Below are 21,417 nucleotides of genomic sequence, written 5' to 3'. Positions count from 1 at the left end.
AGCAGATGGCTGGAGCCCAGCTGGGGGGTGCCCAGGCCCCAGAGGGAGAAGTGTGGGCTCACCAGGACCTCCCCACATCAGCCTCCTCTGTCATCCATGGCAGAGTCCCTGCCAGTCCAAGGCAGAGGCTGTTTCCTGCCCATTCACGCCACCGGCCCCCCACCTCCGCCCTCCAGCAAGCGCCCTACGGAGCCATGTTGGACGGGGAGGAATGGATTCCCGCCCCAGACCCCTGTGGATCCAGAAGACCAGGTGAGACACTGCTGTTCGCTAGCAATGAGGGTTTCCTGCTGCTGCTGGTTGGCCAGAGGAGAGACAAGAGAGGCGCCTAGTAGACTGAGCACCTTGATCTTTGAAGGGGTGGGCCTTTTTAGGAATGAACGGAGGGCAAGGGGCAGATGTGGGGAAGGAAGACTTCGCTGGGGGTCAGAGGCTAGGCACATATATCCCTTTCCTCCTCCGTCCCTTTGTTGACCAAAGCCTGTCTGGAGGGCTCGCCAGTCCGGAAGACGGTGGCTTTCTCCCAGACTCCAGAGCTGACAGGCCTGGCTGGTTGGTACTTGTGAGACGAGGGTGAGACATAACACCTCGGGCTGCAAGGCCAACTATCGGGTTCCTGCAGCACCCACACTCCTTGACCCAGAGGTCACATGCCCTTTACATGCAGCCAGAATTAAGCCGTAGGATGAGCCCAAATGCTCTAAAGCTGTTCTACCTTCTCCTCACCAGCCCTCCCTGAATGTTCTCACCTCTTCCCCACCACCCCCCCCCCCCCCGGCCTGCTGGCTGCATGGCTAGGCCTGGCAAGGGCACCGACCCCCAGGTGCTCTCAGCGTCTGGGCCAGTGGCCCCTGCGACAGCAGGGGAACCGTGCGCTCCCTCACAAAGCCCCTCCAACACAGGGCGGTGCCATCTGGAAGACAAGAGGGCTCTGACCGCGGTTGTCACCCTCTCCCAATTCCCAATCCCAGATAAAATCCTCCCTCCTGGGGCGCCTGCGTGGCTCGATCGGTGAAGCATCCGACTCTTGATTTTGGCTCAGGTCACGATCTCACAAGTTTGTGAGTTCGAGCCCTGCGCTGACAGCGTAGAGCCTGCTTGGGATTCTCTGTCTGCCTCTCTCTCTCTCTCAAAATAAATAAGTAAACTTAAAAACACACACACACACACACACACACCAACAACAAAAACCCTTCCTCCTGCTGCGGCCTCCTGCTGCTGCCCTGGGAGAGGCCACTGAAACCAGGGAGAGGTGGGGAAACCCTAAGCCAGGTTGAGGGAGGATAGGAGAGGCCCTCTGCTGGTCTGGGGACCAAAGCTCCTCACTTTGTTCTACTGCCTCCACTCAAGCCCCATCTGTCAGCCTTCTGGCCCCTTCTCGTGAGCCCCGAGCCACAGTAGCCACAGAGGGTGGCCCTCGGCTGTCAAGAGCTCCCAGACAGCTGTTTCACACTGGTGCTACCCATGAGATCCAGAGTATCCCTGGGTCCCTCGGGACATCACAGTTGTAGAGCGGCCAGGATACATAGCTCGTTCCTGTAATTGGCCCAGAGGGGTAGGGGACTCGCTCACTGTCATTCGGCTTAGTGGCAGCCAGGATGGGGCCAAATGGAACTTAGCTTCCCTGATTCAGAGCCGGTGCTCCTTCCCTTCAATCGTTGGCCGTCACCTGGCTTCCAGTCTTGCTCCCCCTCCTAGAGCCCAGCTGCAGAGTCCCCAACAGTCCCCACGTGCTCTTCCTTCGTGGGGACAGAGGATTGGGACGGGTTGGTGCCCTCTGCATCAGCGTCTTCTGGCTCCCGTCACCATTTCCAGCCTGATTCCTGACCCTTTGCGTTGTCCAGCTGCCAAGAGCCTGTCTGTCCCCAGCCCTTATGTGGGGCAGCACTCGGCACCCCGGTTACAACCTGTCCCCCTGTGGTCCTTTCGTCTCTCCTAATGGCAGGATGGGGGGAGCGTTCGCATTGTTCCGGGTCCCATTTTACAGGTTAGAAGAGACAGTAAAGAGGGTATGTGACCGGCCGAGGGCCACAAGACTCGTTGGAGGCAGAGCTGGGACTCAGACCTGAGTCTCCTGAGGCCAAATTGCATGCCCTCTCCATCCGGCTGGCCAGAGTCTAAGGAGGACAGGCTCCCTCCCAGCTGGAGTGGGTGATGCCACCCCTCCCCCGGCTGGCCTGGAGCCAACGTCCGCTGTATTTGTCACACGCATGGTCCCTTTGACCTTGTTACCTGACCTGGCTCCCAGGGTCTTAAGCTTGTATAGTGTGTGTGTGTGTGTGTGTGTGTGTGGCCTGAGAGGAATGGCTCAAGTACAAAGAAGAAAAGCACATTCGTCTAACAAAAACATATCAATTCAATTACCTTGATTTACATAGGTGGTTTTTTTCAGAACAGGGACTGAATACATTTTTTTGGAAAGCAAAGGGCAGGAGATTGGAGGGAACGATCACCGGGAAGGGGTCCCCTTCTCTAAAACTTTAGAGGTGCCACTGACTTACCTGCATTTTGCACGTTATTCCCAGCAGGCTAGGAATCCGTAGCCAACATTTTACTAACTTAGGGTCTGTCTCTCAGAGTTCTAAGAGTAATGTCATTGCATTTCCTTTTGGGGAAAAGTCCTGCATTTAGAATGAGCAGGCCTGGACGCAGCTTCCTGACACCCGTGTGTGGTAGGACATCACAGGGGTGAATCCTAGACACTGAGGGTGTCAGAACACATTCTTCTCAACAAGAGAGAGGCTGGGTCCCGACCAGGACCTTTGGCTTCACCCCGGCAGGAAAAGGCCTCCCTCTCTTGGGCCTGCCTGGGGCCAGGGTGGACGGCGGGCTGCCTGGGGCTGGTCTGGCACTTCTGGGTCTTGGACCCAAAAGGTTAGGGCCCCCTCCTGTCTGCTTCACCCATTCTGTCAGGAGGCAGGGGTCTGGCCTCTTTCCCTCAAGTCCTCCCTCAGGGGAGCAGGAGGCCGGGCCCCCCAGCCTGATCCCAGATACCCTGCCCCCCACCCAGTGAGCCTGGGGTGGGGGAACAGGTGTCGAGGGCCCTGTAGAAATACACTCCTGCCTCATGTATGTCTCTCCAGCAACTCAGCCCTGTCCACTGAGCCCAGTCATGCCGAGAGGGCCCTTCGCGGGGAACCAAGGCCCAGGAATCCTCCCAGTGTCTTTGGGGTGGTGGGAGGCCAGAGGGCCCAGCCTCTTACCTCCGGAAGCTCTTCTCGCCTGGTGTCCGGGAGCTGGGGCGGGAGCCGGGGAGCAGTCCATCCGTCTCCTGGCTGTCCTTCTCTTCCTCATGAAGGGACTCATCCCCCAGGAAGTCTCCATCATCCCAGGAGCCCACCGTGCCATCTGTGGCCTGATATCGGACCTCCACGCACAGGCTGGTCTGGAGGGAGAGGGGCGGGTGGTGAGCGAGGGTACAGCAATAGCAAGGACCATCCCGCGCACTCCTTGTGATGTTTACAAAGTGCTTTCACTTCCTCCCCGCCGCCGGCCAGAGGAAGGCAAAGTGCGTATTAGCCTCCCCACGCCTCCCATTTTACAGATAAGAAAACTGAGGCTCAGAAAGACTGAGACTCACAGACTCAGCCCGCTTAACGGGTTCTGGCCCCTGGTCCTGTTGCACTTGGCTCTACTCCTCCCTGGTGCCCAAGGTGGAGGGCGCGCCCGGGACAAGCTGAGCCCAGACGGCAGTAGGCTCTCTGGGCCCACTGTCTACGAAGAATATCATTCAGTGTCCCCAGTGCTAGAGGTCCCCCCCCCTCGTCCTCAGAAGCGGGGCTGCCCTGCTCTCACTCCTGATGCGAACCCGAGATGGGATGTGAGCAGGACGTGCCTCCAGGAGAGGGGACCCCCGGACACCTCCCGAGGCATGGGGTCGGCACATCTTCCTGTTCATCTGACACTCCTGCTCTGGAGAAGGGACTTGGGGGTCGCTCTGGGCTTTTTCTCTGGGGAAAAGTGGAGCGCCCACCTGGGCCCAGGCTGTGCGCCCGAGAATCCTGGGAGGGCCTCTTGCTCTGGGTCCTTGGGCCACTTGCCTCCTTTCAGCTCTGGGTTCTCCCCGTTGCACAGGGAAGACTCATTCTAGTTCCTTCCTCAACCTGCACGGGTGTCAGTATGCCTCCCAGATGCACTTGCCCTCCCTCAGAGATTGGGGGTTGGCTTGCTCCGGCGACCCACACAGGCAGCCTTCGCTCGGCACGTGGGCTTCCGAACGATTTTCCGGGGGGGGGGGGGGGGAGTCGAAGGAAAAGCCCTCGCTGTTCTAGATGTCATGCTAAGATGCTTTACTGTAAACTCATTTCACAGGCCTGAGCCAGGCTCAGCTCAAACCTCATTTGATCTTCTCAACACTTCAACGTATCCTACCTAACATTTCCGAGAGGGTAAATTACTTGCTCGAAGTCACACAGCTAGAAAGCGGTAGTGCGGGCGTTTGAGCTGAGCCAGACTGACTCCAAGCCTCATGGCCTTCCCGCCGAGCCAACGTGGCCCTTTGGATGGGACCAGGTATGTTGTGCTGGCAAAATGGTGGCCTGGAATTGGAAGCCCTGGGTCCCGGTGTCAGCTCTGCTGTTGACCAGCCGTCTGACCTTGACTAAATTCGTTCCCCATCCAGGACCTCAGGGCTCCCATCCACAAAACGAGTGGCAGAGGTGGGTGGTAGGTGCACTAGATAATCTGTGAGGCCTGTCCTCCGCTAAATTCCTAAACCCGATTCTAGAAATACAGAACACGGTCCGTGCTGCCTGCTCGTCTCTGCCCGCTTCCTCTGTTCTCTCTCCTCTCACTTCCTCCCACTGGTGACCGTAGCTTGTTCTGCACCCCGCCCCCCTGCTGGGGTGGCTGAGCTCCCCTGACTCTGGGAAGCCCCGCTGCCCACCTCTGCCCCTGGAGAGAACGGCCTGGCTGGGGCCCAGCTGAGAAGTCTCAAGTGCCCTCCTGTCCTCTGCAAGGAAGTATCCTGAGATACAAAGGCACCGTGGGAACGTCCGCTCCGCCCTTGGCGCTCCTCCCACTCTGGCTCCCCCGTGGCCGCCGCCCTGCCTTCTGAGGCTATTCTGACTTATCCCAAGTCTTGCTTAGCTCTTCTAAGCACCATCTGTATATTCTCTTCTAATCCTCGGACAATTCCTGTGGAGCAGATACTATAATTTGGCTCACTTTGCAGAGGATAGGCAGCCTGCCCAAGTCCCACAGTTGGTGGCCCAACCGCGGTCCGTGCGCAGGGGCTGTGTCCCTGCCTGTGAGCGGGCATGAGTCAGCCGAAGGGGACAAACGCATCAGAGCAGAGTCTGGGATCGGGGCATCCAGATGAGCTCATTTCTTTCCTTCGTTAGAACAGGCGCCGAGAGCCCACAGACTGTGCGTCGTTCGTACGCGTGTGTTCGTGTTGGAGGTGCTGAGATGGGAGGTGACAACGGGAATAGAAACAAGGCCCCCGTCCTCGCAGAATGGCCGGTCTTAGGGAGGCTCCAAGGCAGGCATCCAGAGTGAAGATCACGCCCTGGAGTGGCCAGCAGGGCTCAGCCTGGCCCTCGGGTGATGGGAGAGGCCCCTGTGGCGATTCCTGAGGTGCTCAGTGGAGAAGGGAGGGGATGTCCCAGGCCCCTTTGTCTTGTGCTCTCACCGCAGGAAGGGCTGTGGGACCTGGGACGGCAGACCCCGAGCCCAGGGCTCTGGCCACGCCCCGCCGGCAGAGGGGCTCTGGCAGTCTAACCTGAGTCTCTTCCTCCTGCCTCACCTCTCCATCCATTAGGAGCATCCCCCAGACCACCCCGTGTGGCCCCCAGGGGACCCCACCAAGGGCAAGTCCAGGGACTTTCTGGGGCCAACCCACCTTGATGATAGCGTTGTTGTCATCGATCAGTGTGTCGGTCACCTCCACGCGCTTCTCCTCCACCACCTTCTGCATCACCATGCGGAAGGTCCCGATCAGCCTGTGGACGGGAGAGGGGGCATGGCCGCGTCACATGAGAGAGGAGCTCCCATCCCAGGATGGCTCCAGGCTAAGCTTGGAGAAGGTGGCCCCAGAGCCAAGGCTGGTCCTGGCCAAGGCAGCGTGTCCGGGAGCGTACGTGACCCCGACCAGTGTGAGTGTTGTCTGCGTGAGACCCATTTCCCTGGCGCTTGTGGGCAGAGAACCCCCTGGGGGGATGTCCACAGACGGGGGGCAGGGTACCCCCTGGCTTGTGGAGTTGGGGTTCAGCCGAGCCCCTGCCCAGATGCCCAGTGTGGAGGCTACCGGCGAGGGTCCACGAGCAGTATCTCCCCCTTCCGCTGCCCTAACCACCACCAAGGTCTCTACCCGCCCCAACACCACTGGCTCACTGGTCCCGTTTAGTCAGCAATGCCCACACCTGCCTTCTGCAAGCCCATTGAGGGCAAGGGTCCATCTGGTGGCAGGATCCCCATATTCCCAGACACAGTGCAGGGCTCTGAAGAGTTCAGTCCTGCAGTTAGAGGCGGGGACTTGAAGCCCAGCTCTGCCACCAGCCAGTTCCCTGCTTTCCCTGACAATTTAAGCTCTCTCCGTCTGTGTTCTCCTAAGGTGAGCTACTAAAATCCCTGCTTCCCAGAGCCATTTAGAGGGCTGAGAGCCTCGGTGCCAAGTTCTCACCAGAGCGTCTCGCATTCCATCACCGTCAGCATTCCAGAAGCAATCTGGTTGATATCAAGGGGTGTTGCTATACTAGCGAGCCTCTCCGGGGCAGGGGCCGTGTTTCCTATTTCCAGCCCCTATTTGAGTTTCTCAGCACACAGGAGATGTCAGTATCTGTTGGCTGAATTAATGACCAACAGTGGGTGCCTAATAAATGCTGACCGAGCTGACTTGAACCCCATTTCACCCTGCGGTTTGAAGGTTATTGCTCTGGGAGAGAACAGGGTAGTCGGAGAGATGTTCTCACGTGGTGATTCCAAATGGGGTAGATTAAAACGTGCACGCCATTTCCGGTTGAAAGGACAGAGACCGAGGGGAGCACCTGCAGCACGTGAGAGCCAGAGGGGGCCTTGGGATCACCCGGGGCCGCCCTTGATTCACGGAGGAGGGAAGGCGAGGCCGAGAAAGCAGGAAGGGACTCCGTTAACCGATGGCAATTTCGAGCCAGGTGAGGCATCAGGTGAATTCTGACTTTAATGGACGTATCTGATGTCTGTACTCTCCTGAGGAACACGGAGGGTGAACACTATATATATATAATTTTTTTTTTTAAAGGGCCTCCTTTCTGTGTGAGGAGGGGAAGTGGTGGGAGCAGCCACCGTGGATAAATATGAAATTCTTGCCCCTGGAGCTCAGAGCCCTCTCGGCTGGCTGTTCTGCCTCCTTGAGGGTGAGACTGTTCATACCATGCCTCTACTGGAGACCCCTTACCAGGCTTCTAGGTGCTTCTCAGACCCAGTCCAGCAGACGCCTCCTCCCTGGCTGGGTCCTGGCCTCTCCCTGGCTTGAGCAGTGGCCAGAGAGGAGAAGTGCCGGGATGGGATCGAGGTGGGGGCGGCGGGGGTGGGTGGGAGCCTGGGGGAGCTGTGGATGCTCAGGCACAACTTTCCTAGAAGACGCTCCTAGCACCGCAGAGGATTGGCAGACACGCTGTAATGTGGCAAGACACCCCCAGGGGGCAGGGTGGTGCTAACTAAGGTCAGTCTCAGACCTTGGACTTGGAGGGCCCAAGAGGAAGGCTTGTCCAGCATTTTGTTAAGGAGGGTCCCTCAGCATCCTCCCTGACATTCAGTCTCCAGCCCCTGCTAGACACCCTGTGACAGGGATCTCACTACTCCACGGCTGCTCTCACTGCTTTAACCCCACAGTGAGCCAAGGTCCACCTCTTGGCAAATTCCCCACTCCTGGTCTAAGCCTTGTCCGCACACAGACTCAGTGCCATCCTTAACAGAAGCAGTGTAGACAGCGGATACAGCCTGGGCTCTGGAGTCAGATAGAAGTGGGCTCACCTTGCAGGATCTAAGGGGGAGATTCCACCACCTGGCGGCTGTGTGACTTTGGCTAGCTCTCCAACCTCTCTGAGCCCCACAGCTCTCCAAAGCAGGTGACACTACCCGCTTCACTGGGTGGCGGTGAGAGCATTCAAGTGAAATTCCTCCGACACTGCCTCACTCAGACACCTGGACCTCCTCCCTCCCCTGAGTGTAGGGCTTGCTGTCTGGAGGGCCCAGGCAGTGCTGGTCTTCTCTGCAGGATGGGCTCTGCGGGCAGGTGCACAGCCTCACAGAGCCAGGGTCTGTCTGTGCCCAGAGGGTGGGGCTGGGACCCTGGGACCCAGGGGGTGGCTTGGGGCGGCGGGGGGGGGGGGGTTTCACTCCTAACAGTGTCCCCCAACCTCCTCCAAATGAAAATAAAAAATAGTCTTCTTTGAAAAGGACAATTGCTATTATCCCAGTCGTAAGTAAAGTATGAAGGAAAGCGTTTTTATAAAACTTTGCGTTTTTTTGTGGGTCCGTCCGTAACGCACCGTTCTAAGCAACACCTGGGTGCCCGCTTTGAAAACACAGCGTTGACACAAGTGTCCTAACACTGCTTCCGACCGAATGCCACCCCTCAGCTCCCTCCGTAAACACTCTCTGGGGAAGGAGGTAGTGCAGGAAACCCCAGCTGTGGCCTGTGTGGTGACCCCAGAGACCACCCTGTCCAGCTGGGCTGCCCTTTGTCCGCCCGGCTGCAAACTCATGAGGTCGGCCTGTTGCCTCTTCTCCCCCGAGTGGTTCAGCATGGAGGGGCCGCCTAGGAGAGGGGGCCCAGGGTGACCAGGCAGGGTGGGCTCATGTGCCCTTGGACACACGCAGCGTCCTTTCCCTGGGAAGTGGAGGTGTGAGGCCGTTAGTCCTGTGAAAGGACAGGAGCACTGGCCTGGGGGTCAGGAGGTCTGGGTTGAAGACCACCTCTGCCCTGCCCCTGCCATGTGACCCTGGGTAAGAGCCCTTTCTGGGCCTCGGTTTCCCCCAAGACTGTTAGATGAAGGACCTGGGACCTGATGTTCTGTCCTCTGAAAATCATGCTTATGTGGCCCATGCAAGTTACCCGTCACAAAGAAGGCACCTCCTGCAGAGCCCGCGTCCCCCCAGGAGGCTGGGCTGGTCTCCACGGAGTGGCCAGGTAGGCTGGGCGGGGACAGAATTCCTGGATAATTAGCCAGCAGGGAGGGGGCCTCAGGCATGAATGGGTCCACAGACTGACCACAATAGAGCGGCAACCAGGCACCAGGGCCTGTCAATAATTCATTGCTTTCCCCCTGGGAGCCCGTGTCAAGTGCCCAAGGCCTGGCCAGGCCTCCGCTGCTCTCCTGGCTCCTGAATTATTCAGAAGTCCCAGGAGACTGGCGCCTGCATCAGGCCATTCCCCCCGCTCCCCCCGCCCCAAAGGTTCTGGACAGTTCTGGACAGGTGAAGGGGGACACCCAAGATCCTGTGGACCCAGCACCTTGTTCTCACAGGAGGCCCACGGTTCCTGAAGGAAGACCTCGTTCAAGGTGGGCCAGGCAGACCTACCATGTCTCTTCCTCCTGGAAGCCCCTACGGCCACTGGGTAAGGGGCCAGTGTCCAAGCCACCCTCTACTTCTAGAGCAAGTCTTTCTCTGAGATAGGTGGTAATGGGCTCAGGGCCATGAATCCTGTTTATCACACCAGCTTCCTTTACCTCAGTTTCCCCGACTGCCTCAATCATGTGACCTGGCTCTCACCCTGGAGGGTGCCATGAGTTCTTCAGAGAAGAAAGGCCATTTGGATCTCTGCTTCCAGACCCTTCCACCCTGCGTACCTTCTGCCTCCTGACCCCATGGGGGCATTTATTCATTCATTCATTCATTCATTCATTCCACAAAGTAATTGGGGGCCTGCTCGGAGCCAGGTATGGCAGGTGTGGCTTTGCTGGCTGGTGAGCCCGGTGCGAACCCCAGAGGCTTCCCCTCCATTCGGCTGCCCCTTGGGAAGCAGACTGGCAACTGCAGGGTGGGCAGACCTGGGCCCCACCCGACTCTGAGTACCTTGCCCTCCCACGCCGCCCCCAAGCTGGCCTGTGTCAGGATGGACTCTGTCTGTGCTCTCCACGAGACGGGCACCCCTTTCCCCATCCCAGCCCTGTAGCCAACAGTGTTTCAACATTCCATGGGCTTTCCGAGGAAATGAGAGGACCCTCTCCCTTCAGGCCCAGACCTCCCTGGGAGGGGTTTCCTGCCTCCTCGTGGGTGGGTCAGGGAGGATGGGGAGAGAGGAAGAGGGGAGAATTAGGTTAGAATCTCTCCTCTGTCTCCTCTGGCATTTTAGAACAACTAATTGAAGCCTGAAGTTTCGGCGTATTCACTGGGATGGTGTTCAGTTTCTCAATTTAACAAATATTCTTCGATTTGTTTGTAGCCAGGATTTGGCTATTTCTAAGGGTTTCCAGCATGTTGGGGGCTGTCTAGCGGCTTCGCTGGAAACAACGTACCTATCTCTTTCGTGTCTGTGGTTTCTGCAATCGCTGCTCACAAATCCTGGTTTCTGGAAGGTCCAGGATTAGGAAGGAGACGAGGAAGCAGACAGCCTTACTCCGGCCCTTCCACTGTCCAGTGGCCTCACTAGCCTCTCTGAGATTCAGTTTCCCTACCTGTGCAGCAAGGGTTGCCCTGGCTGACTTCTGAAGCTTCTGGAAGCTCTGACATCTGCGTGTGGGTCCTTGCTGGGGTGCCTGGATGTCTCTCCTGGCTCCCAGCTTCCAATTCTTTGTTTTCCACACCCACTTTGGTCTGCGTGTGGGCCCTTCTCTGTTCCTATTTCTTCTGTCCTCACAGGTCACCTGACGTCTCATCCCAGGGAAGAAGGTTTTGCTTCCTCTTGGGGGCCCCTGGTGGGGTATCTCACTAACTTCTCTTGTGGATACCAGAAGCAGCTGCCTGAATGATGTGCCACCCCAAGAGGCCAAGGGGAGGCCTCTCTGCCCTAAATTTCTCCCCTGTGGGCCTGCCAGCAGGCTGAAATTCCCATACCCCATGCTCAGCTGAGATGTCGTGGGCTTCTAATAAAAACCACAGAATCCTTGAAGTCTATGTGGTTCAGCCCATCTCAATCCAACACCCCCCTACAACATCATGGTCCACTCTCTGCTTGGCCTTTCCCAGTAATGGGGAGCTCATTATTTCCCAAGAGCTCATTGGTTGGAGAGCTCAAGCTACCTTTCAGCTGTCTACTGTCTCCCAGCAATGCACCCTCGTCCTGGTCCTGCCTCTGGAAATGGCAGAAAACTTTCTTGGGGAACAGGCATGGTGACTTAGTCTCTCATTTTAGTACCTCTAACGACCACCACAGTGTCTGTCTGGTACAGAATATTTGCTCAGTAAGTGTTTGGTGAGTGACTAGAAGAGTGGGTGGATGGATGGGCGGATGGATGGATGGATGGATGGATGAATAGATGGAAGGACGGACCGAAGGATAGACGGAAGGATGGATGGAAGGATGGATGGAAGGATGGAGGGATGGAAGAATGGACAGAAGGTTGGATGGAAGGATGGACAGAAGGATGGATATATAGATGGATGAACATGTCCTCTATGGTTTTCTCCTCCAGTTCTCATCCTCTTGTCAGATTTAAAGTCCCTTCCCTTGGCAACCACAAAGAGCCGACTACTGGTATTCTCTCCAACCAGCATGAGGGCATTGGAACCCTCCTCTCTCAACACCTCTGCTCTGATTGTCCTCCTTCTATTAAAATTACCTAGGATTATGTCCCCCCCTTTTTTTATTTGTAGTCTCCTCCCGCTGTTGAGTAATGCACTCTCAGTGAGTAGTGTTTCCATGTTTTTCTGGACATGTTGCTGTTCAGCCATGACACCCTCTAGCTGGTATAAAAGCAATTGGTTTTTGACCCCCCAAATGGGACTTTACATTTCTTATGTGCAGCCACCATTCCAGACTCCTCAAGTCATTCTGAATTCTGAGAAGGATGGGCACTACTTTTACTGAACCCTTTGTAGTGATTGTGCTCATGTCATAGGTGTGTTCATTGAAGAATGGAAGCTCCATGAGGGCAGGCACTCGCTATCCTCAGCACCCAGTTCAGTGCCTGACACACAGTGGGCACTTAGTTAACATTTGGGGAATGAATGAATGGACATCTATATCCTTTAATTCTCACAGCTTCCTTTGAGATAAGTACCTACCCTTTCTACACGTGAATACATCCAACACAGAGAGGTTATATAACCAGTTCTGGGTCACACAATAGATGACTGAACTGGAAATCTGAGGTGAGGCTTGCCTGACTCCCAAACCACCACACCACACTGCCTCAGAGCCTCTCGTCCTCCCCGGGTATGACAAGTTTGTCCTCAAGGCTACAGATGGCCCATTATATTATCTGCCATTATATTAACTCCTCTGCTGGGTAACTGTCACCCAGGATGGTATAAATGGGGAGACTTACAGAAGGGGACAAGAAGCTGAGGTGGGGCTGGGGACAGAAAGGGTGAAAGGGAGGATAGGGTGTTCTCGGCTGACAATGGTTGGGAGGGCTGAAGGACTCCGAGGACGGCATGAGAGGGCAAGGAGGGGGGTCTCTGATGATCAATCCAGGGTAGGCTGGGGGTGTGAGTCGCCTTTTAAACCCAAAGGAGAGAGCAGCCCAAGGAGAAGGGCAGGCCCCCAACCCCTTAGGGCCCCACCTCTCCCACCCCACACTTACTTGTTGCTGAAGACTTTGCTATAGTTGAAGATCTGAATCTCCAGTATCTCATTGCTGTCAATGCTGCTGGCCACTGGCCACCGGAAGGTCTAGGAAGAGAGAGAGACAGCTGTGGCCTTAAATGGAAATGACAGGGAGGGGTATGAGGAGCAGGAGGGGGATTCCTTAAAGGTAGCCCTTCACATCGGCCCAGTGCTCCACAGGAATAAGTTTCACATCTAGAATCTCATTTAATTCCAACCAGCACCTTGTGACCCATTCCTCTTTCAAAGATGGCGCACAGAGAAGTCTAGTGACCTTCCCAAGGTCATATGGTACGTGGAAGAACCGAGGGCTGACCAGGACTTCTGACTCTCAGCCCAACGCCTCGGGCATGCTCTGGAGTGGGTGGTGCAGCCGGGCGGGGGGAGGCTGGGCTCCGGGGGAACAGCAAGGATTGTGGGCATGGGCTTGGTTTTTGCTGCGCGCTGAGTGGAGTTGTAAGCTTCCGGCTCTCTCCTGCCAGAATCACGCCGGCCAGTCCAGGCTCTGCTTTGAGTGGGAGGTCCTGGGCTCCCCCATTCAGGTCAAATCACCCCTCCCATGTGTGATGTTAACTTTGGGGACAGATCTCAGCTGTGATCAGGGTCAGGCCCACAGAAGAAGGACAGCCTGGTTCCAATTCCCTGTTTCTAAATTTACTCTCACCACTTCTGTCTTGGCTTCATCATTAAATCGATTAATAATGATGAGCAGGAAGCTGAGTGGGATTTTTCCCGATGCCCTAGAAATGGCACTGTGGGCCCAAAGCTGGGGCCAAGGGTGCTAAGTACCCCATGGTCTAAAGACAGCTGCTGAGAGAGAGGCAGGCACCTCCCTCAGGGCTTCCCTGAGGGCCTGCTGCCCCCCCCCCCCCAACCACCACCCTAGCCCTCCTTCTTCCTGGGGTGTAAAGAAGACTGGGGAAGGGAAAGGTGGCCACGGTCATATCCTAGGCACAGTGTTTTTGCGGCACCTTGCCGGGAGAATTGTTCAGAGAGACTGAGGCACCTTCAGGAAGGGGACCCTGGCTGACCCTTCAGGAAGGGGACCCGGGCTGCAGGGGGTAGATGTGGAGGGCCTGAGCCGGCGTCCTGTCCCACTCTATGTGCCGAGCCACCACAAGCCTGACAGAAGCGAGAAGGTGTCAGGCTGGAGTAGCAGACCTTTCTGGACCGGACTTTTGGATGACTGAGAATGACCAGAAAGCTCTGAGGTCTGTTCACGATGCCGTGAAGAGATGGTATCCAGGGGGATTTTGACAGAACAGATGGAAGGTGGTGACTTTTAAATTTGTTTCATGTTTCTACCCCACCAAAGCCAGACTGCTCCATAGGCTAGAAATACGTAGTAACGATTAGTAATCTTAATCAGAGCTGCCATTTAGAAAGAACTTTTCATTATGCAGGGGGTCTGAAGGCTTTAGATGCACTAATTCACTGAATACTCCAGCCCAAGAGGCTGCTCCTGTGTTCTCTTTTTCGAGAAGCCAGGTCTCACAGGGGTAACATGATTCAGAGAACTCTGTTGGTGGTGGCTGAGCAGGCTCAGGGGGGGCGGGGGGGGGGGCTCTGAGAACTCGCCCCGCAAGCCATTCTGAAGCTTCCTTCCCCCAGACTGGGGACAAGGGGGACTGGGAGGCACCGGGCCAGCTTGGCAGGTCAATACCCGATGTGGACAGACCTGTCTCGGGAAAATGGCCCCACATCCCTCTCTTCAGTCCCGGGGAGGATTCGGCTGGAGTGGGCAGGTGAGGGAGGGAGAAGCAGCGGAAGGAGAGGGGGTGGAGGCTGAGGAGGGAGAGGGTTCTGAGCTGGGCCTGGGGAGGATTTTGGAGGCCATGGACACAGGAGGGCAGGATGAGTGAGCAAGCCCGGCCCCGGGCCCACAGGCCTCCTTAAGCAGCTTCTGCCCCTGCTGTCTGGATGCCTCGAGCTTGGCCAAGTATGTGGTTTCCTTAATGAAGTTGCTTTTAATTGAGCTGCAGGGAAATAAGCCAGATCGTGAATTCAAGCCCAACTCATTAGCCACGGTGCTGAGGGGAGAGGCCTGGGGAACCTCCAAGGTTTCAGCTTCCCTGGGATGAAGGGGGCAGGGGTGTTTGGTCCACCTGAGGGTGTGTGGGTGGGATCTTGGGCTTTGGAAGGAGAGACAGATTAGGAGAAAAACGACATGACTGTGGAAGTGGGACCGTGACAGGGAGGGGTGTTGAGCAGTGACATTAACAAAGTGACCACAAAGGATCAGCAGAAGTCATCTCGAGGAAAAGGGACCCAGACAAGGAGGCTGCTTGCAACTTCTGCTTGCCTACCCCTAGGCACGGACTTGCCTAGTGACTGGGGTGCGGTTTACCGGGTCACGGGGTGACAGGAACACCAAGCTGGTCGTCACGGGCCCTTGATGCACAGAGAGCAGGGGAGTCCGGGCGGGTCGGGGAGCGGGGCGTCGGCAGCCGGGTCTGCCGATGAGACTCCACAGGATGGGCCCTGGGGCACAGCTTGGGGTGCCCCTTCTGGGATTGATCAGGGGTTGCCCTTTCCAGAACTGATCACATTCAGTGCTTCCCAGAAGGAGCCCCAGGAGGAGGAAACAGGAGGAAGCAGATGGTCAGGTGAGGCTGGGGTCAGGGGACAGGGAGCGTGGACGCCAGGGACCAGGGCCGTCCAGAGGCTTTCACGTGGTAAGAGCCGGCCTAGTCCCCAGGGAGTCCTCGGGCCAGCCTCACTCACTCTTCCCGCCCCTCACCTCTCTGGCTCCCATGTCCGCCCACCCCCCTTCTCTGTCCTCCTCTCCTGCTCCCCTGCTTTCTTTTCCGCCTCGCCCTCATTACCAGCCTCTCTCAGTCCCTGTCCTTCCCTCAGTGGTTCTCCATCCTGCCTGTGCACAAAATCACTTCCAGAAGTTTTCAACCATCCTGCTCTGCCTCTGGAGGTCCGGGCGTGGGATGGTAGGCGCCTCTAGGTTTTCCCACGTGAATCCAGGTCTGAGGCCCCCTGCTCGAGGGAAGGACCCTCCCGGGACAGTGAAACCCCAGCGTCCTCTCTCTCCCCCACCGCCATGAGGCGGAGCAGGCAGGCTGTGTCCAGCTAAGGGAAAGGACTTGGGGCCCCGGGAGCTCTTTGCTGTTCCCGCTTGGCCTCTTCCAGAAGCAGAGGCCTGGTGTTTGGTCCGCGTCTAAATGTTCCTTGGCTCTTCCCTCCATTTTCACTTTTCTTTGGTGAAAACTTTTCCGTGGCTGGCCCGCTGCTTCCCCAAATAGGTCTACAGCCCCCCTTCCCGGGACTCACAGTCTCCCTGGCTGTGACCCACGCAGCATTTCCTGCTCCCTTCGCGCAGCAAGTACCTACTGAGTCCCGGGAACGGCAGTGAAGGACGTGCCCTGTGTCACTTCTCTCGGCCCCTCTGACAACCAACAGGGTAGTCCCGGAGGTGCCGCCAGTTAGCTGTGTGACCGAAGGCCACCCCTGGCTCTGTCTCAGCCTCGGCTCCCTCGTCGATAAAACGAGGGCCACACTATCTCCCTCACGGGGCTGTTGAAAGAACCCAGTGAGACCACCCAGGTGGATTTTGTAAAGCGACAACACAACACTGCAGAAATCCGAGGCATGGCTTATTTTGTTTGGTCGCGTTTTTCCCCCCGTGGGGACTTTCGACCTGTCTGGGGCTGACCCTCACCCCTCCCTGACCTTCCGTGGCCTCTCCCTCTCCCTCCATCGCTTTCTGCCTTGGCCTGTGGGTTTCCCCTTTCTCTTTTACCAGAAAAGATGTCGTTTCTCATGGCCTCCTCAGTTTCGCTGTGACTTCCTCCCCAGTGGAGGGTGTCGTGCTCAGACGTGTATGGAGAATGAAGCAAGACCAGAGTGCGAGGTTTGGGGGTCTCAGGAGCTTCCGGGCCTGTGCCCCCGGAGAGCATGTCTGGGTAGAACGAGATACTTCTCCGAGCACTTTCCGCTAAGAACCGAGGCTCACAGCGACGTGGCCAAGATGGGCTTCTTTTACACATGGGGAAGCGGAGGGCGTGAGCCGTGTCATAGGGCACATAGGCAGTTGGTGGCAGAGGCAGGATTTGAACTCAAGTCTCCTGATACTTGGCTCAGGGTTTGACCCACCAGCGAAACCAGGGAGATTCGCTGAGGGGGTCTGTGGCGCTGACAAGCCTTCTAGATCGACAGGAACAAGAACGTTTATTTATTGAGGGCTGACCATGCGCGAGGCTTCGGCTACACGCTTCATACACATCACATAATTTAGTCCCCGTTTTGCAGATGAGGGAACTGAGGCTCGGACAGGATTGGCCCAAAGTAATTCAGCTGGTAAGTGGGAATGTAGCTTAGTATTTGAGATTACGGTTAGACCCTCTCAGAAGTCAATTACCAGGTAAAGGAGTCCAGGCTACCCTGCTGGAGAGACCACGTAGCGAGAGGTCCTGGAGAACGTGCGGCCACAAGGAGGCCCAAGGTGCCCCAGACAACAGTCAGCACTGACTGCGCTCCCAGCCGGACGCAGAGGAACTGCCCAGCTGAGCCCAGTCCACTCACACAAGCGTAAGAAACACTAGAATGTGGATATCTCAGTCCCTGGATTTTGGGCTGCTTTGTTCCACAGCAGTAGCTAACTGTGACACTCTCTCGAACGCATGCCAATCTCTCGAACGGTCAGACTCACGTCAGGGAGGCCTGGCAGCAGTGGTGGACCTGTGCTCCCTGCCCTCCACACACTGATGCTTTGCTCCCTCTCCTTCTGTTGCCCCAAGAACTCCAGGGATAGCTTGACTGCTGCTCTCCGAGCAGTTCAGAGCATGAGCAGAGTGGACAGGCCTAGTTTCTTTCGTCTTGTTCATGGAGGTGTCCCTACATCTGGCACAGGCCCTGGGACACAGGAGGCACTCAACAAACGGACCTCGACTGGCTGGCTGGGCCGCGGCACTGCTCCCTGCTGCCGGGTGAGCGCGGGTAGGTTAGTTCACCTCTCCATGCCTCAGCTTGCTCTTCTGTAAAGTGAGGGTGACGGTCACAGTACTGTTTCTCTGGGGTTACCGCGAGGCTGGGGCAACACGGCCCAGAGCCTGGCCCAGGGTAAGAGTGCAGCCAACATGGCCGCTTATTATCGCGATTCATCTCGTATCGTTAGTTCCAGGAGCCGGGGGCAAGGCCTGGCATTGCTGGGCATGGCACTCTAGGAACTGCAGGAGGCTCCTGAGAAGAAAGGGCCTCTCCCCAGCCTGAGACAGCACTGGCACGATTTTCTTTCCGTGGCCACAACAGCTGAAAGTTGTGCCTTCTATTTCTGGAGGTGCCCTGAACATTAGTGACCCAGAGACTGGGCCAATTTAAGATTCCACGCCACGTCAGCATCTAAACACTGTGGGGGACTCAGACAGCAGCTAGGCCAAACACTGCCACTCAAGATGTCACGGTCCGGGAAGCCTCATGCAAATGTTTCCCAAGCACCTTCTGGGTTTGCTGAGCACCTCCTTGCACAAGGCTTTGTATATGGCACTGTGGGCAGTACAGAGTGCAAGCATGTTTCCTAGTTCTGTGGGAGTTCCTGGATAGTTCTGGAGACAGCCACGGACCTGAAATTGCCACCCGTGATAGGAACACTGACAACAGTAAGGTGGCAAGTGTTAGGGGCAGAAGGGGGAAAGGAGGACCCCTGGCAGGAGGAGGGGGTCTCAGGATCCTCGGGAATGAGGAGCTGTGACCTGGTTCGACAGCTCTAGGCTTGGGCCCGACCTGGCAGGTGCTGGCCGGGGCGGCGAAGTTTTGCCTCCTATCAGCCCTGGCGATCTAGAACCCATGGAAAGGTTTCCCTGATGCAGGACGGAGAATGACCTGGATTATCCTGAGCTTCCCTCACTGACTAGGTCTGGAAACATCCCCAGTCAGCAAGACAATGAACTTAAAGGGACAGTCCTCCAGAGTTGAGGGGGGGCGGAACTGGAGTGTGTTGCAAAGCTTTAGGAAAGAGATTGTTTGGCAATGTAAAGACCCAAGACTCAAGCTGGGTTCATTCTTATGTTCGTTCTTTTGCGTGGCAATATTCCCTGTGCCCTGTGCTGGGTACCAGGCCAGTGATGAACCAGTCAGGTGCATTCCTGGCCCCATGGAGCTCACAACCCGTGACTTCCAGGGACAAGCAAAGTGGGCAGGTAAGGCCAGCCCCTGTCCCCCACCCCAGGCTGATGACTTCTCCCTCCTCTGGGTTCAAAAGACCCGTGGTCTACCTTTGTCTACACCGGGTCCATCTCCCCACTGGACTGAGCCCCTCGAAGGTAGGACTGAGTCGCATTCACTTTGCAAGTGACCAGGGGCTCTGGAGTCACATAGACTTGGGTTTAAATCTTGGCTTAGACCCAGGCTTGGGGTGGGCTAGGGGGACCACTCCCATTCCTCCAGGGCAGGGGCCTCTGCTAGCTACTGGCCTGGCATAAAGGCTCATGTTCTCTCTCTCTCTCTCTCTCCCCTCCCTCCTTCCCTCCCTCCTCCGGAGCTGTAGGTTAAATGCAGGATCTCAGGTTCCAGCCTCAGGGAAAGGAGACACCTTGTCCAGGTTCTGTTTCCACCCATTGTTGTCCGAAGCATTGTCTTTCTTCCATGGCCACCTCCTCCCCACTCAAGTTCCTCAGCCCAGCCTGCAGCAGCCCCTCTCACCCTTGTCCGAGCACAGAAGGGAGAGACATTTGCTGTCTTGTCTTTTATTTCATTTTTCAGCCATGTGACTGTTCTACAAGGTAGTGCAAGGAATACATCCCATTTTACAGAAGGGGAATCTGGGGCCCAGAGAGGTTGAGGGCCCAGCCCAAGGTCACAGAGTTTGTAAATACCTCAGTGAGGACCGTAGCTCGGTTCTCATGACTCCCCGGCCAATGCACTTTGTACCTCCCTGAGCTGGTTCCTAAGGCCCCGGGCACGGTAAGCAAGTGTGAGAAAAGAGACTTTCTGAAAAACCAAGATGCCTTCAGAAGTTTTGCGAGGGGTAGATGGGGTTCTTTTTCCAAGCTTGTTCTGGAACCACAGACAGGCTGGTTCTTTCAGGGACCAGCAAGAGAGTTCATGACTTGCCCACCCCAGTCTGCAGAGACAGGTGTAAGCATGGGTGCCCTTCAAGGCTCTCTTTGGGGGCTGAGCTGACCCAGGCCCTGGGGCCCTCCCTGAGTAGGGGGTAGTGGGGGCTGCCTTCCCTGCTTCGTGGGGGTGCGCTGCTGGCCACTTGTCAGAGGGAGGGGTGGTGGCAGGGGGCACGGAAGGACCCAGTAAGGCCTTGCAAGGGTGGTGGGAGGGTCAGACCCAGGAGCAGCTTCCGGCGGCTGCATCCACAGAGGATTCATAATCTAATCTGAACGTGAACTTCGAACCCTGGCTTTGCCTGGCCCCATTCCACCAAGTGCCGGTGGGCTCCCCACTGTGACAACCAGAAGCTTCCCAGTCAGCTCGCGAGTGGGTGGAATGTTCCCCAGGCAAGGACCACTTCTCCCCAGCTTGGGGCTACTCTCTGACTCTGGCCATGTGCTTTTGCTCATTACTCCCTGGCTTCTGCGCACCACCCCCCCCCCAACCCCACCATGGAACCAGAGGCTCTCCCGTGGCCACGTTCCTACGTGGATTCTCATGTGCTGTCGAGCTGCTTCCCCCTCTGGGGTATCCTAGCCTGTCACACGGGAGGCACTCAGAACGGGGCGCCATGTCGTGTTGGGGCCAGAGGGACTGACTCTCCACCTGCCCCATGTCGAGCGGCATCGGGAAGAGAGAGGACACGGTGATTAACTTTGAATGTCATGTATACCTGTGGCTCAGGTATCCTGGGTGCCGTGAATGGAAAGGGGTGGTAGTGCCCTTGGAAGGGGCATCAGGTTGCTCACTGGCTGAGGCCTGGGCGAACAAGTCCCCTGGGAGACTTGATGAGAAGGAGGCAGTCAGACGCTCTGCCTGGACGACTGGGGGCAGAGGCCCAGGGAGGCAGGACTGTGAGGGACTGAGCCAGGCGGCCTGTGTCTTCACGCAACCAGTCTCTCCCCTCGGAGCCCTGACTGACGAACTGGGGAGGGGAAGGGAGCATAGGTTGCATAGCCGGGCCAGCCTAAGGCCAGGATGCTGGCTTAGTATGCAGTAATGGGTCCACCTTTGCATTATCCTTCATTCTGTTCATCGTTTGACAATAACTTCATATCCATCATTAGCCCCATTTGACACATGGGTAACAGAGGCTTAGAACCTGAGGCTGAAAGTCACACAGCCAGGAGGGGAGACCTCCAGAACAGAATTCTCCCTGGGGAGGGCAGAGCCTGCAGGTGGTGATGGCCAATGGCTGCTTTTGAGCGCAGGAGAGAAGGTCAAGTGCTTGCTTCTCTGTGCCTGTGGCTCTGGGCCTACAGACACAACCACACTGTGTGGGATGGGCCAAATGAGAGGAGGAGACAGTGATTCTGGGTGGCCCCTCAGCCTGGTGGCTTCTCAGCTAAATACCAGCGTCAAAGGGAAGAGTCTGCCATGAGGCCCTTCCCAGTGCAGTTGAGCCAAACGTGAGAAGCAAAGCCCAGGAAAGTAGGGACAAGCTATTCTGGGGGTCACAGTAGAGCTTTTGTTTCAGGCCAGGATGGTAACTTAAGACTGCTGGTTCTCACCCCAAAATCAACCCTGGAGAAACTATGGAAGCCAAAGGGAAATACGGATTCTAGGAAGTAATAAACAAACAACTGTGAGAACACGAGACCAAAGCCTCTTTGAGC

At 56.7% G+C, this 21,417-nt stretch overlaps 1 protein-coding gene across 1 annotated transcript in view; it reads right to left on the bottom strand.

The window, feature by feature from the left end:
* OTOF (otoferlin) overlaps positions 1-21,417 on the bottom strand; it is a 94,741-nt gene that overhangs the window by 51,204 nt on the left and 22,120 nt on the right. Inside the window, 3 exon segments of the mRNA XM_045447465.1 lie at positions 3,204-3,385; positions 5,843-5,942; positions 12,672-12,760. Of these exon segments, the coding sequence (XP_045303421.1) occupies positions 3,204-3,385; positions 5,843-5,942; positions 12,672-12,760 (371 nt within the window).

The sequence above is a fragment of the Leopardus geoffroyi genome, chromosome A3 (genome assembly GCF_018350155.1).
Source record: "Leopardus geoffroyi isolate Oge1 chromosome A3, O.geoffroyi_Oge1_pat1.0, whole genome shotgun sequence".
Lineage (NCBI taxonomy): Eukaryota > Metazoa > Chordata > Mammalia > Carnivora > Felidae > Leopardus > Leopardus geoffroyi.
Note: the sequence above shows the minus strand (reverse complement) of the source record. Positions and strands in the feature narration are given on the sequence as shown.